The sequence below is a fragment of the Pleurodeles waltl genome, chromosome 9 (assembly GCF_031143425.1).
Source record: "Pleurodeles waltl isolate 20211129_DDA chromosome 9, aPleWal1.hap1.20221129, whole genome shotgun sequence".
Taxonomy (NCBI): domain Eukaryota; kingdom Metazoa; phylum Chordata; class Amphibia; order Caudata; family Salamandridae; genus Pleurodeles; species Pleurodeles waltl.
In genome coordinates, this window is record NC_090448.1 from 296,244,475 (window position 1) to 296,256,997 (window position 12,523).

General features: G+C 44.0%; 1 protein-coding gene across 1 annotated transcript in view; it reads left to right on the plus strand.

Annotated features, from left to right (window-relative positions):
• LOC138258606 (high mobility group protein HMGI-C-like) overlaps positions 1-12,523 on the plus strand; it is a 129,240-nt gene that overhangs the window by 19,777 nt on the left and 96,940 nt on the right. Inside the window, exon 2 of the mRNA XM_069205957.1 lies at positions 1,264-1,506. Within this exon, the coding sequence (XP_069062058.1) occupies positions 1,426-1,506 (81 nt within the window). The 5' untranslated portion in view covers positions 1,264-1,425. The remainder of the gene's footprint in view (positions 1-1,263; positions 1,507-12,523) is intronic.

Consider the following 12,523-nt stretch of genomic DNA (forward strand, 5'->3'; position numbering starts at 1 on the left):
TTGCCAGCCCATCAACAGTTCTCTTGGAGTGGGAGAGCCACTTCCCCACCTCCTGCAGGCACCAACTGCAACATCCGGCTCGCCGTCCGGCTGACTACTTGGTCCACCAATGGAGCAGCTGCCCAGGACAAGGTCACCATGCTCCAAGAGGCCAGTCACATCTCCCCTCCAAATGAGGAGACATCAGATTCAACCACAGTTGAGCTGCATCAATACCTAGAGTACCGGACTCTTTGCGTCTACCAAGACTTGTTGAGGTCCAAGCCACACTTTGACAGCACATCCAAATACCTGCCAGCAAGGGGCCTTTGCACAGCAGAGGACATCATTGAGAGTTGTCTAGCTGCATTGTTTTTCATTCCCTCAGCATGTCACCCAAAGAACAGTAGGCGCCTTAATGCTGGTACCCTAACGCTACACTGCACCATAACTCTCCGGCCTGGGTCCACAACATCTACAGGTGCTCCTTGCTCCCAGCACCCCCACCAACCGAGCCCCCTACTAGGAGCTCCCAGACTTGTCCCCCCTTGTATTCTCTTTCTAGGTGCCCCCCCACCCTCGTCGCCAATTGTGCAATGCGCAGCAAACCTGACTCGACCAGCAACACTGTACCCGGACGTCCCAGGATAGGTAAAACCGTATTGCTGGTCTTGCTTGTGACTTTTCACCCCTAGCACACTCCTACTGTCAGGGAACCCCCAAGAACTGTTTGCAAGGACCCCTTTGCAGTAAACGTACATTGGAACCTTTAATGCGTAAAAAGCTAATTTGGGTAAAAGTGTTAGTTACTTGCTAAGTCAATGCAAAATTGCACAGTACTTACTTTCTTGACTGTATTCTGGTGGTGAAACCTAATATAAACAAAATACATTTTTTTCTAAATATTGGTCTTGAGTTCCTTCTTGAGTGTGTGTCTCATTTTGTGAATGTGTGTTAAAAAATTGCTTAGCACAACTCTCTGATAAGGTCACCCACACTACCACAAAAGAGAGATTTTGGGATTGTCATTTTAACCTCTGTAAACTAATAAGGGATGTCTGTATTATCTGCATAGAGTACCCCTTCATCTGGTACACTACATAGGCAGCCAACTTCCTATAACAACCATTCATACAGGCACCTTTTAATAAGGGCATTGGTCATGTAGTGCAACCAAGAGATGCACCTTAAATAGAGATTAGAACATAACCTCTGTCAGTGATGTGCAGTATAGTTCTGATAGGACCAGCTCACACACAATAATAACAGTTTCTTTCTTTTTAGTGGGTTAACCTCGCTCAGCATCTACCTGAATAAAGTAGGGTGGAGTTTCGGTGTGTTCTGGAAAAGTGGAGAAGGCTTTACATCTGCCTCTGGGAGTCTAGAAGCAAACAGCCCATTGAATCAGATTTGTGGATCATCATCTGCCATCAACGGGAGACAGGTATGAGCAACAACAATGCAAAAGTCTCTCCACCACCTGAAACCCAGAAGAGGGGAAGAGGAAGACCTCGGAAGCAGCCCCAGGTGAGTACAAAAACATCTTAACAAGTGAACAAGGTACCTTGTTCTTATGCCTCATAATTTGGACATGGCTTAATATTCAAGCACTAGTGATGGGTGCAGTTACTGCAGTAAATATCTTAATTTCCTAGTGGCCTGCTCAGATCCTTCATCTTCGCAAAGCCATTTCAACCTGTGGTTTTACATAAATGTGCCAATGGCAAGATTTATAAGTTAAAATTCACAAATTATGAATTTGTGCTAGCAAAGGCTTGTAAACCTACTTACCGAAACATAATATTGTTTCTGGACGTGAGAGCATATCTCCCCCATGGGTTGGCTATAGGCTTTCTTTGATGAAGAGGCCTAGAGAAGAAGTTCATGCACACCCACAAACTTGTGAATTTGTGGAAGTTCACAAATATTGTCTATGCCCATTTTTATCCATGAAACCATCTGAGATTTACTTGGTTCAGGGCAGGAGTAACTCCATTTCCGGGTGGAACTGGGATGGGAACATCACCAGGAAGAGATTTCTTCGCAGAGTAAAGCATTTTCCATGAGGAGAAGCAAAGTTACAAAGTGCAACTACACTCACTGAAGGCATTTCCACATGCCTAATTGTATATGGTATAGAATTATACAAAAATGCTTTAATCTAACATAAATGGCAATTTACATTTGTTTTGCAAGACTACTTTTGGGAACCAGAGACCATAGCAGCATCTCAGGAGTACTCTTTGCAACCTTTCAGAATTGCGAAATTTCATAAATCTACACCAAAATGTAGGTTCACATTAACAGGGTCAGATTTTAGTTTTATTTTTTACTACAAATCTAGAGAATAGCATTTAGAATCCAAATAGTTTGTTTATGCTTGGTATGCTTACTATGACATATAGGGAGTCATTTTGACCTCGGCGGTCTTTTTTAAAGACCGCCGAGGGACCGCCGTGCGGAAGACCGCCATTGGTGGCGGTTTGCCGCTCAGCCTATTATGACCGTTGGCAGCTCTCCGTCCTTTTATGAACGGAGAGCCGCCAACAGCCACACTGGTGGGAGGCGGGGAAGTGGAGGTTGCTCCACCTCCACGCCAACAGAACACCGCCCAGCGAATCACGTCCTGTCGGCGGAGCTGCCCCCATGGCTCCCGTCCCCTCCCGGAGGATCGTCGGACCAGGTAAGTCGATCATCCGTGAGGGGATGGGTGTTGGGGGGTGTTGTGTGTTGTGTGGGTGCATGGGGGTGTGCGTGTGTGTGTGTAGAGGGGGTGTGTGAGTGCGTGTATGCCTGCGGGGTGTTGTGTGTATGGGAATGAGTGCGTGTATGTCTGTGGGTATGTCTGTATGGATGTGTGCGTGTATGTTTGAATGTGGGTGTGCGTGTATGACTGTGTGTGTGGATGTAGGCATGTATGTCGGCGTGTGTGCGTGTAAGTATGTAGATGGTGCCTGCGTGCGTGTCGTGTGGGTATGGGTGAAGTGATGTTGGGGGTCGGGGTGGAGAGGGGGGCCCTCCCACCTTTGGGGGGTGACAGGGGTGGTGAGGGGGTAGGGGGAGGAGTCAGGTGGGGGTGGGGGTGGGGGAGACCCCTATCAGTGCCAGGGAAGGAATTCCCTGGCACTGATAGTGCATACTGCCATGGATTTCATGGCAGTTCAAACCGCTGGAAATCCACAGCGGTAAGCCGGGTCCAAATACCGCCGGCGGTATAGTGACGGCCGCCGGGCTGGAGACCCAGCGGATGACCATGGCGGTAACCGCCATGGTCATAATTCCACAAAGTAAGACCGCCAGCCTGTTGGCGGTTTTACCGCCAGTTCTCCGCCTTCCGCCAGGGTTGTAATGACCCCCATAATCTTAGAATAACCTAAACAGTTCTTCACAGCATACTATCTTTATAGATGTTCAGTGATTTCAAGCACACACACCTGCTGTAGTCTGACCTGTGTCGCAAATATGACTTGCAAAGTTCTGAATTTTTACCAGATTGTTCTCTCAAGTAAACTAGCACTGAGATACATGAACTTCAGGACCTAAACTATCTGGTCTTCCCAACAAAGATATCATCCTGACAAAGGGAACACATGTTCAACGAGAGCACTCAGTCCACAGGTTGTGGTACAAGTAGTTCTTACATGAAATTAAATACTGCTAAGAATATTATATAGACGCCATTCAAGTGCCATTCAGAATCAGCTTAATTATTTGTGGTAACACATTTTACCCATCTTGAATAACTAAAGGTCTAAATAGTTATGATTTTAAGATATGGTCCTTGATACTTGTCTTTCCCAACTATTGTATTGAGCCTGAAATGTGTGTCATATCTTTATTTACTGCAAATTGCTAAATAAAGTTGTTAAAAAAATATGGCTGTCAGGAATATTCCACCCACCCCTAAAGAATATCGTGGCACAAGAATATCAAGGGCAGAATACAGATGGAAAAATATCAAAAGGTAAGTGCCTGTAGAGAATTATAGATTTACTATTCACAACTCCACATCTACTTACCATGAAACTACATATACACCTCATAGGTAACCTTTATGTGGGGATAGATATAGAAGCTCTAGACTTACCTGACAATTTTTTTTTCAATATTTTGACCCTGATTTTGTGCCCTATCGATATTCTGGGGTCGATATTCAAGGTGCACACCATATCAGGAAATATCCTCTTATACAGTTATCATACAAAGTGCTAAATCTGTGCAGGTTATTGCAGATGGTGAACAGTGACACTCCATTTTGGGACTAGGACTTATTTTTTATCACCGGACTTTGATCAAGAGAGAGAAAGGCAGAAAAGGGAGGTAAACTTAGGAAGAGAGAGAAAAGAGTGACAAATTGAGAAAGTAGGGATAAAAAAGAATCTGCAAAAGTGAGACAAGTAATGTGTGGTGGTGGAAGAAAGAGGCAGGGGGTGGAATCAAGACTTTTCAGGTGTGGTATTTGGCAATTGTTTCACTCGGCAATATCAGCAGTGCGCTCCTGAGAAAATCTGTAAACTTATATCTATTTATTTATTAAGCACTGATTCATCAATATCTAGAGAATCAAGAGTTTCAACCATCCAATTGTCCATACCATTAATTTGTTAAAAGAAAGTAGATGTTGTATTAAATTCTGCCTTTTATTCGCCTTCTTTCTCCAGAGAAAGTGAAGTATCAAAACTCTCAGTATGTCAATGTGGCAAATTGTTGCAAAGGACCTAAAAAGTTAACATAACCAATACATAAGCAAGCTCATAGCTATAACCAGCCTCCCCCCCTCCACACTTTTTTGATGGATAGTAAATAAGGGATCTAGAATCTTCTTTTCAGCTATGGTATTCCTATGTGGGTGAGTAAGGAATTATGCAATAGCACTGTCTCATGATCTAACAGCCTTTAAAGCATGATACCAAAGACTTTATAACTAACATTGTTGTTCTACATTAGGGAAATGCCCTAATATCCATGACAGTGTACTAGACACCGTGTGTATCAACTAGGCCTGGGTGGAATTTCAATTAAGCAAGAGTAACCATAGCAATTTCAGTAATTCTGTATTATTCTTTGACACAGAGTTACTGATAATAACATGATTACTCCTGCTAATGTATGTAAGAGTAATTTAGGGGAAAGTAATCCTACAATGAGAGTACATTTAGCTAGGGTGAGCGGCCACTCACTATTCCTGCTCTGCTGGATTTAGATCTATTTCTTAGTACTGAATGCATCCTTGCATTCATTTTGGGCAGAGGAGTGCATTTTGCACTTCGACAGGAGTAAATTGGGGGTAAAATCCTGCCCCAAGCACACACTTACCGAGCACAAGCAGCTGTTCGTGTTAGTTATTCATGTTCTGTTGCATTTAGAGGTATTTCCAAATCAAAATGCATCCATTTGGGATGAAAAGGGCCAATTTTGGGCTAAGAAATAGCGTTAAATGCATAATTACTCTTATCACGTAATTCTGCATAATTTCATGATATTTTTTTGGTAATGCTGCTTAATTATGCTACATGGAATTACGTGAGTTACACCCGCACCTAATATTAATGCACACCAAATTGTAATTTTTAGATGGGAAATGTGTAACTATCAGTTTAACGGGCAATTGACAGGACTGTTATACGATCCAGGATCACACGCATCAAGATTTATTGAGCCATATCATCATATACAAGGAGGGGATGTGGACACCTCACCACTGGGACTCCTCTCTGCATGCAAACAATCAGACAAGTACTTTAGATAATTATGCAGTCTTCCTCCCAAGCATTGTTTCATACATAGATGCAGGACACCAACCATGCAATTTCTTCAGAGAATCCTACCAGGCAGATAGAGGCAATCTGTGACCTTTAGCAAACACCTGTTACAGATAATCACATGTGAAATGTAACAACTCCCAACAGCATTATTTCACTGAAATTGAGAGACTAAAGCACAAGGTTGTCTGGAGGCAGCACATTCTGTTAGGCTGTGGCGGGGTCCAGCCAGACAGAACCTACCACTCCCGTCAGGGGTGGGTAATTACACTCACTGTATAACCTGCGCTCACCCTTAGGTAGCTTGGCACTGAGCAGTCAGGTTTATCATGAGGCAATGTGTAAAGCATTGGCACCTCTCACACAATACACTAGTGTCACAAAAGAGACTTCACACGTGTGATAGGTAAACACAGTTTGTATTCAATTCACACAGTAATTAACACAACATAAAAATCATGAACTTCTGGGCATAAATCACACATGGTAATATTACTAGCAGTACTAAGCCCAACCACATTAAAGTGACATTTGCTAGACATCTGACGTTACCCCCTCCCAGCACCCTTATGAGGTGCAATACATTGCCAGAACTAGGCCAACCCTGGCAGTTAATATAATGCAATACCACTCAGTTATAGGATGCACCCCAGACAATAACAGTGTCAGTAATATGTACACACTGAAAATTATAACACTTTTAGCAGCACTGTTGTCCAAGGCTGCACGAGTAGAACCAATGTCAAACGTAGTACCCAGTTGACAAGAAATCAATGTGTGAAGCACTGCAGGTCGGTGTATTTACTAGCAGGCGGTCTGCATGCAATCACTCCCACATGCACACATTCACTTAGACCCACTACTCAGGGCTGCAGATATCAGGTAGGTCCCTAAGGAGAACACTTATTCACACACACACACGCACAGCACTGTAATGGTGTGCAACTGATATCCGGCAGGTCAATTGGTAGCACAAATTAGACCCCATAGCCCAAGCCCTCATCCACCCTCCATCTCACCCTGACTACCCCACACCCCCCAAGAGACTAGGCCACTCTTGGCCTGAGTCACACTTATTTGAGGTCCCAGGGAAGACGATGGGGTGTAGGTAGCAGGACTGATTAGGAGACAGTTTAGAAACAAAGAGGGGGTTTGGCCACCACTCAGGAAGTTCATTCACAGCATGCGGATCAAAAGTGGCTGAAAGCAATATTTTTTTCAATTAAAGAATTCCATAACGTGCCTTCCGGCATCAGTCCAGTTCTGCAAAGCAATGGGAGAGTGGGGGTTGGGGATTGTGCAGTCTCTTGACACACTTCCGATCACTCTCGGAAGTGTTTCTCCAGCTCAGTCAATTACTCCCACCACCAAGGCCTGATCTGAGTAATACTACCTGGCACCTGCTGTGTTTGGGGGCTGGGTGAGGAGAGGGCATGTAGTTCACCATACTTAGGGCCTAAAAGGAACAATCAATGAAAAAAGGGAATGTCACAGGGGAATCTCTTGGAAGGTAGAGGTGACCCATCAGGTACAAATTGAACACAGTTGTACCTAGACAATCCGGGCACAACGTCTGAAGCGTGATGATCTGAGTCACACCAGACAATTCTGGTTACACACTCAACAATGAGCTGAAATTTCTGTGTCTTCCTGGAAATGAGGCACAATGCCTGGTGTGCGTTGATACGGGTCACACCAGACAATTCCAATCACGCACTATCAAGAGTTACTGATCCCGTGCCTCCTGAAAAACGATGCACAATACCTGGTGCCATTGGTATGAGTTGCACCGGACAGTTCCAATCACACATAATCAATGAGATGCAAGTTCAGTATCTCACTGGAAATGGGGCACAATGCCTGATGCACATTGATACAGGTCGCTCCAGACAATTCTGGTCACACACACAGGCACAAGTTCAGTAGTGTCACCCGAGGTATGATGAGGCACTACTATGGTTGCACCCCCACTCTGAGGGTTGCAACCTATGAACTGGTTACCACACTGAATGAGCATGAAGTCGGCGTGATGCACAAGGGAGGTATGGCACAATCGACAAAGCAGCGGGACACGCAGGGTGCTGCAACCGGTGTATCCGCTCACCATCAACAAGATGTTATTATGTGTGCTGAGGCCCCACAATAGGGGCAACCGTCCTTAGTTGCGGGCAATGCTTTTGGGGCAATCCCATCTCCAGGCACAATTCTTAGCTTCACACTCACACTGCTCTGTCAGTTGGAATCCAGCAGATGATGTTGCACTTCTGAGGGCACAGCTCTCCGGGTGTCACAAGCTGACGGTGTGGGTCCCTCACAGGAGGTCTTTGATGTCCCTGAGACCTCCACAGAGAACATGGGGCTAGCTGACAAGCCCTTGGAGAGCACACTTGAGGGTGACAGACAGCAACAGGCAGTTGGCCCAGGCCAGCCTCGATTCAGGAAGGGTGTGTAGTCTCTTCCAAGGGCTGTTATCCTCCTTGTGTACAACAGATTCCTCTGGCAGTGTGCACCATGCGGTCCAGGGTTCTATTGCATGTCCCTGCAAGTGTATCTCTACCCTGCTGCATTGGGCACCTTCAGTTATACTGTAGTGTGCCTTTGAAGTTGGTGCTGTCCCAAGGTTCTTCCTTTAAACCACAGATGTCTCCCCTAAATTTCAGTCCTGTCCACCATGGGGCCATGGAATGCAGATCTTAATCTTCACTGGGGCCATGATCTGGTCCCCAGAGGCCAAGGGTCAAACCCTTACCCTCCAATCTATCTAGACAGACACTCAAATGGCAGAGGTCTGTCATTCTAGTTGCGTGCCCATTGTTTATAGCTGTTGCTGGGGAAAGCACAAATGTGCTCCCCCAACCTCAGGTGTCAATTGGAGCCAGGTAAAAGGCACACATCGAACTCTAGAACAGAGAAATGAACACTTTCCAGCAGTGGCGCTTCTCAGCTATTAATGACAAAACCTCCCTTACCACAGGAAGGAGTTTATCACGGTGAACCCAATGACAGGAAACATGAGGCTGCTTCACTGCAATCCACTATTGCAGATGGGAGTGAAATGCCTGCAGTGGCAGGCTGGACACTTGTTAAACATCACTGTGCAAGCGCGCACACAGAGGACTGCAACGGCAGGTGAGGCACGTGTTCAACACTCTTGTGCAAACGCGCACAAAGGGGCCTACAATGGCAAGCTCAGCACATATTGAATCATCCCTGTACCAGTACGCACACACAGGCCTGCAATTACAGGCTTAACACATATCAAAATACCATTGTGCCAGCGCGCAGACAAGGACCTACAATGGCAGGCACAGCGCATATTTCAACATCATTGTGCAAACCCACACACATGACGTGCGCCACTTCCTAACGTATGTACGAAGGGCGCAAGCACGTTTACACTGTAATTAGAGGGGGAAAGTATCCAGGGCCCAAAGGCCAGTAAAAGAAAATCAGTAAAACCAATAGGAAAAATCAACAACGTTTGGGGAACCACTACCTCAGCGTTTCAGGTCTAACACTCGTCTTTTGACTTGTGTATTTGTCAACTACATCACACTCTTCCATTTCACTTTGTGCATTAATGTGGGGGTACTTTTTCGAATCAACATTCATTGAGCGTTCCTGAGCGTGCCTTTTGAGACATGTCAAGAATATCTGAGAAAACTGCTGGGACAACTGTTATACAAAGTGAATCTCAAGTACCTCCGCTCATCCTTCAGGTCACCACTAGAGAATGCAGGAGGATATAAGCATTGGTAGCCATTTTGGATTGTGTCTCGTCCCCATAATTCGTGAAGAACTGGAAGAGAGTAATTCTATGCCTTTGCATCTATAAAAAATACTTTAATGCCCTGCACATTTCTTCTCGGTGCTGCCACACTTTTTTTCTATTTCTCCCTACTCAACCTGCAGTAAGCAAGGATGTGTCTTGGACAAACATGACCTGAGGACTCTCTGTTTCAGTTTCCCTTAGTATACATTGCTCAAAACACTTAAGAGCTATATAGAAAAAATATAAATTCAGCATAACATGTATAATAACGACCATTGGCAAAACTGAGGCCCAGATTTAAGTCGGCCTAGCGCCATGTAACAACATGCTAATGTGGCGTTAGATGGCCAAAAACGATGTGCCAGATTCACAAAGTGGCACAATGCATGAATTGTGCCACTTTGTAACCCTTTGCCCCATACTATGCCTGTGCCAGGCATAATGTATGCGAGGGAGGGCTTTCCCCCATTAGAGGAACTGAAGAAATGCACAAAGAAATCTTAAAGATTTCTTTGTGTCATTCTTTTCAGCATTTTTAGTGCCTGCTCAGAGCAGCCGTTAAAAGGGGGCACACCATTATTTATAATGGGCCCCTATGTACTGTTCAGGGTTAGCGGCAGCATTTTGGAGCTAACCATGAACAGTACATCAATAGTGTCAGAAATTCTAACGCTATTGCTCCCTACCCTGCTTCATGGTGCGTCGTATGTTAAATAAGGCGCACAAATGGTGGTGGTAGTCGGGCGCTAAGGGGCATAAGGAAAGTAGTGCTGCACTCGGTGCAGTGCCACGTTTCTTAAATCTGCCCCTAAATATAGTTATATGTAATATTATAGTGTATTTTTCATAGTATATATAGCAGGAGCTATGTGAGATGGGCAGGGACATTGTCACATTGGTAACAAGCTGCATAACTTGGCATAAAATAAAACCATGTATAATATTAATAAAACGTTTATTAAGTTTGCATAAGGAAACATAAATTAACTTAAATATAAACCATTCATTTGCAAGGACTGGTCACCTATAAGACCTAAATGGATGCACTAACATTCACCAAAACAATCTACATAGGATGCTATTATGAAATAGCCAGTACTTAGAGGGGGTGAAACCTGTCCCGAAGTTTGCAATTCTGGCCCATGTTTTTCCCATTTACCAGCCAGTACGAGTCTCTGGTCTGGGAATGGAAAATAGCTTGCAGAACCAGAACTATAGGGCTATAGGGCTAGTTAACACACATTTCTGGGATTTTTTATAAATCAATTTTTACAACTTCAGCACGAAATAAATGTGTACTGAAAAGTATTTGAGTTTTCTGGGAACCTTCCCGCACCTAGTATATCCCCAGAATTGTATCAACTGGTAGCTAGAAGAGTTGTCGGAGCCCTTAGCATCTTACAACATCCTACTGTACATCGTATTTAACCCACATAGTTAAACCATCCAGTTCATCAAACTGGGGATTTGTTCAATGGACAATATGTCAAATTTAGTTCAGTCGTCAACCATTTGTTTGCTCTCTTCTGCTGTGTCTGAATTTATGTTGTTTTCAGGAAACCAAATATGCAAATTACCCCAAAGATCTCTTTGTCTTTAAGTTGTTGATGTTTATGGAAATATGTTTCTTGGGACTATTAGTACAGCAGGTTCTCCCATGTGCATCTGACTCTATAGCTCCCAATCCACTCTCTCTGTCATCAGTGATATACCTTTCTGAAATCCAGAAAACACCTACTAGGTGCCCTTTACCAATGTTTATTTTCATGCTTCATCACCACTTGTCAGTGGGGAAACATTTTGATACAATACAGAATGGCTTTCAGACACACCTGCCTTTCATTCCAGAAACCAGCTCTCTCTCCTGTGGTCTTACTTACTTTTCCTTGACAACATCCACATTGAGCACCCATGGTTATGTCTACAGGACTGCATATAAATTTTCCATATTTGATAATGTCAATCCATAATGGATTTGATGAAATGTTCTAATCTATATTTTTAGACTCAGCTTGTAGTGCTTATCAAAAGGGTATTTATAATATGGCCTGCCTTAGTGCCTGTCCTCAGATAATGTAGTGAATCCTAGTTTGTTTTAATGCAGGAGTTAGCTTAGCCTTTGGCTTGCAGACTCTTGCCTCCGTCACCTAGTGACCTTTACCCTACTTAGCTTGCTCTGTTTTAGCACATTTATTTAATAAATCTTTTAAGTTGGCTGCCTTGTTTTTAGTTAGGCCCATGTTTTAGTTTTGCGTTTTCAGTGCCACTGGCTAAGTCATCAATATAAAGCGACAAAGATTAACAAACTGATGTTCACATTAGGTATTTTCCCTCTTCACGCTTTCGAGGGAAATTGTTTATCTAAATTCCCTTCCCAGGTACATCTTATCTGTTGTTTGGGAAGAGACCTACGTCAGGGGTCCAAGCAGATCTGTATAAATACTCCTCACTTAAACAGATAGTCAGATGGATTCTGACCAGATGCCATCGCTGCTATCGATGCTGCACGTCGCCTTGACGCTGACCCAGTCTTCGTGTCCCTACCGAGTTTTATGTAGAGACCACATTTCAAGGTAACAAGGGTTGGGGGCCTCTTCTCATGGACATGGCTTTGTCAGATTAGGTTTAACTCACCTAGCTCTCTTTTAGGTTAGAAATTAGGTACATCATATTAGGGTATTAGGACAGATTTCATATCTAATGTCACTTCATGTCACTTCATGATATTGCAAGATGGTGGGGGTCTTTGTATTAATGACTCTTGTCTTTGCCATTCTGTTTCTTGCACTGTTCATTATCCTAATCATTGCAGCCCATGCAACTTATCGTAGATTGCAGTTTTGTTAAATAAAACCTATTGAAACTTTACTGCATCTTCTTCATTGCCTGTGCTTGATTGAGACATGTTGTTCACATGAGAAAGGGGTAGTCTCCGATAAACCATGACACTCCCTGAGATGTCACACTATTGAGTCCATGTGTAAAGGCTGCCACAAATCACCTTTTGCTA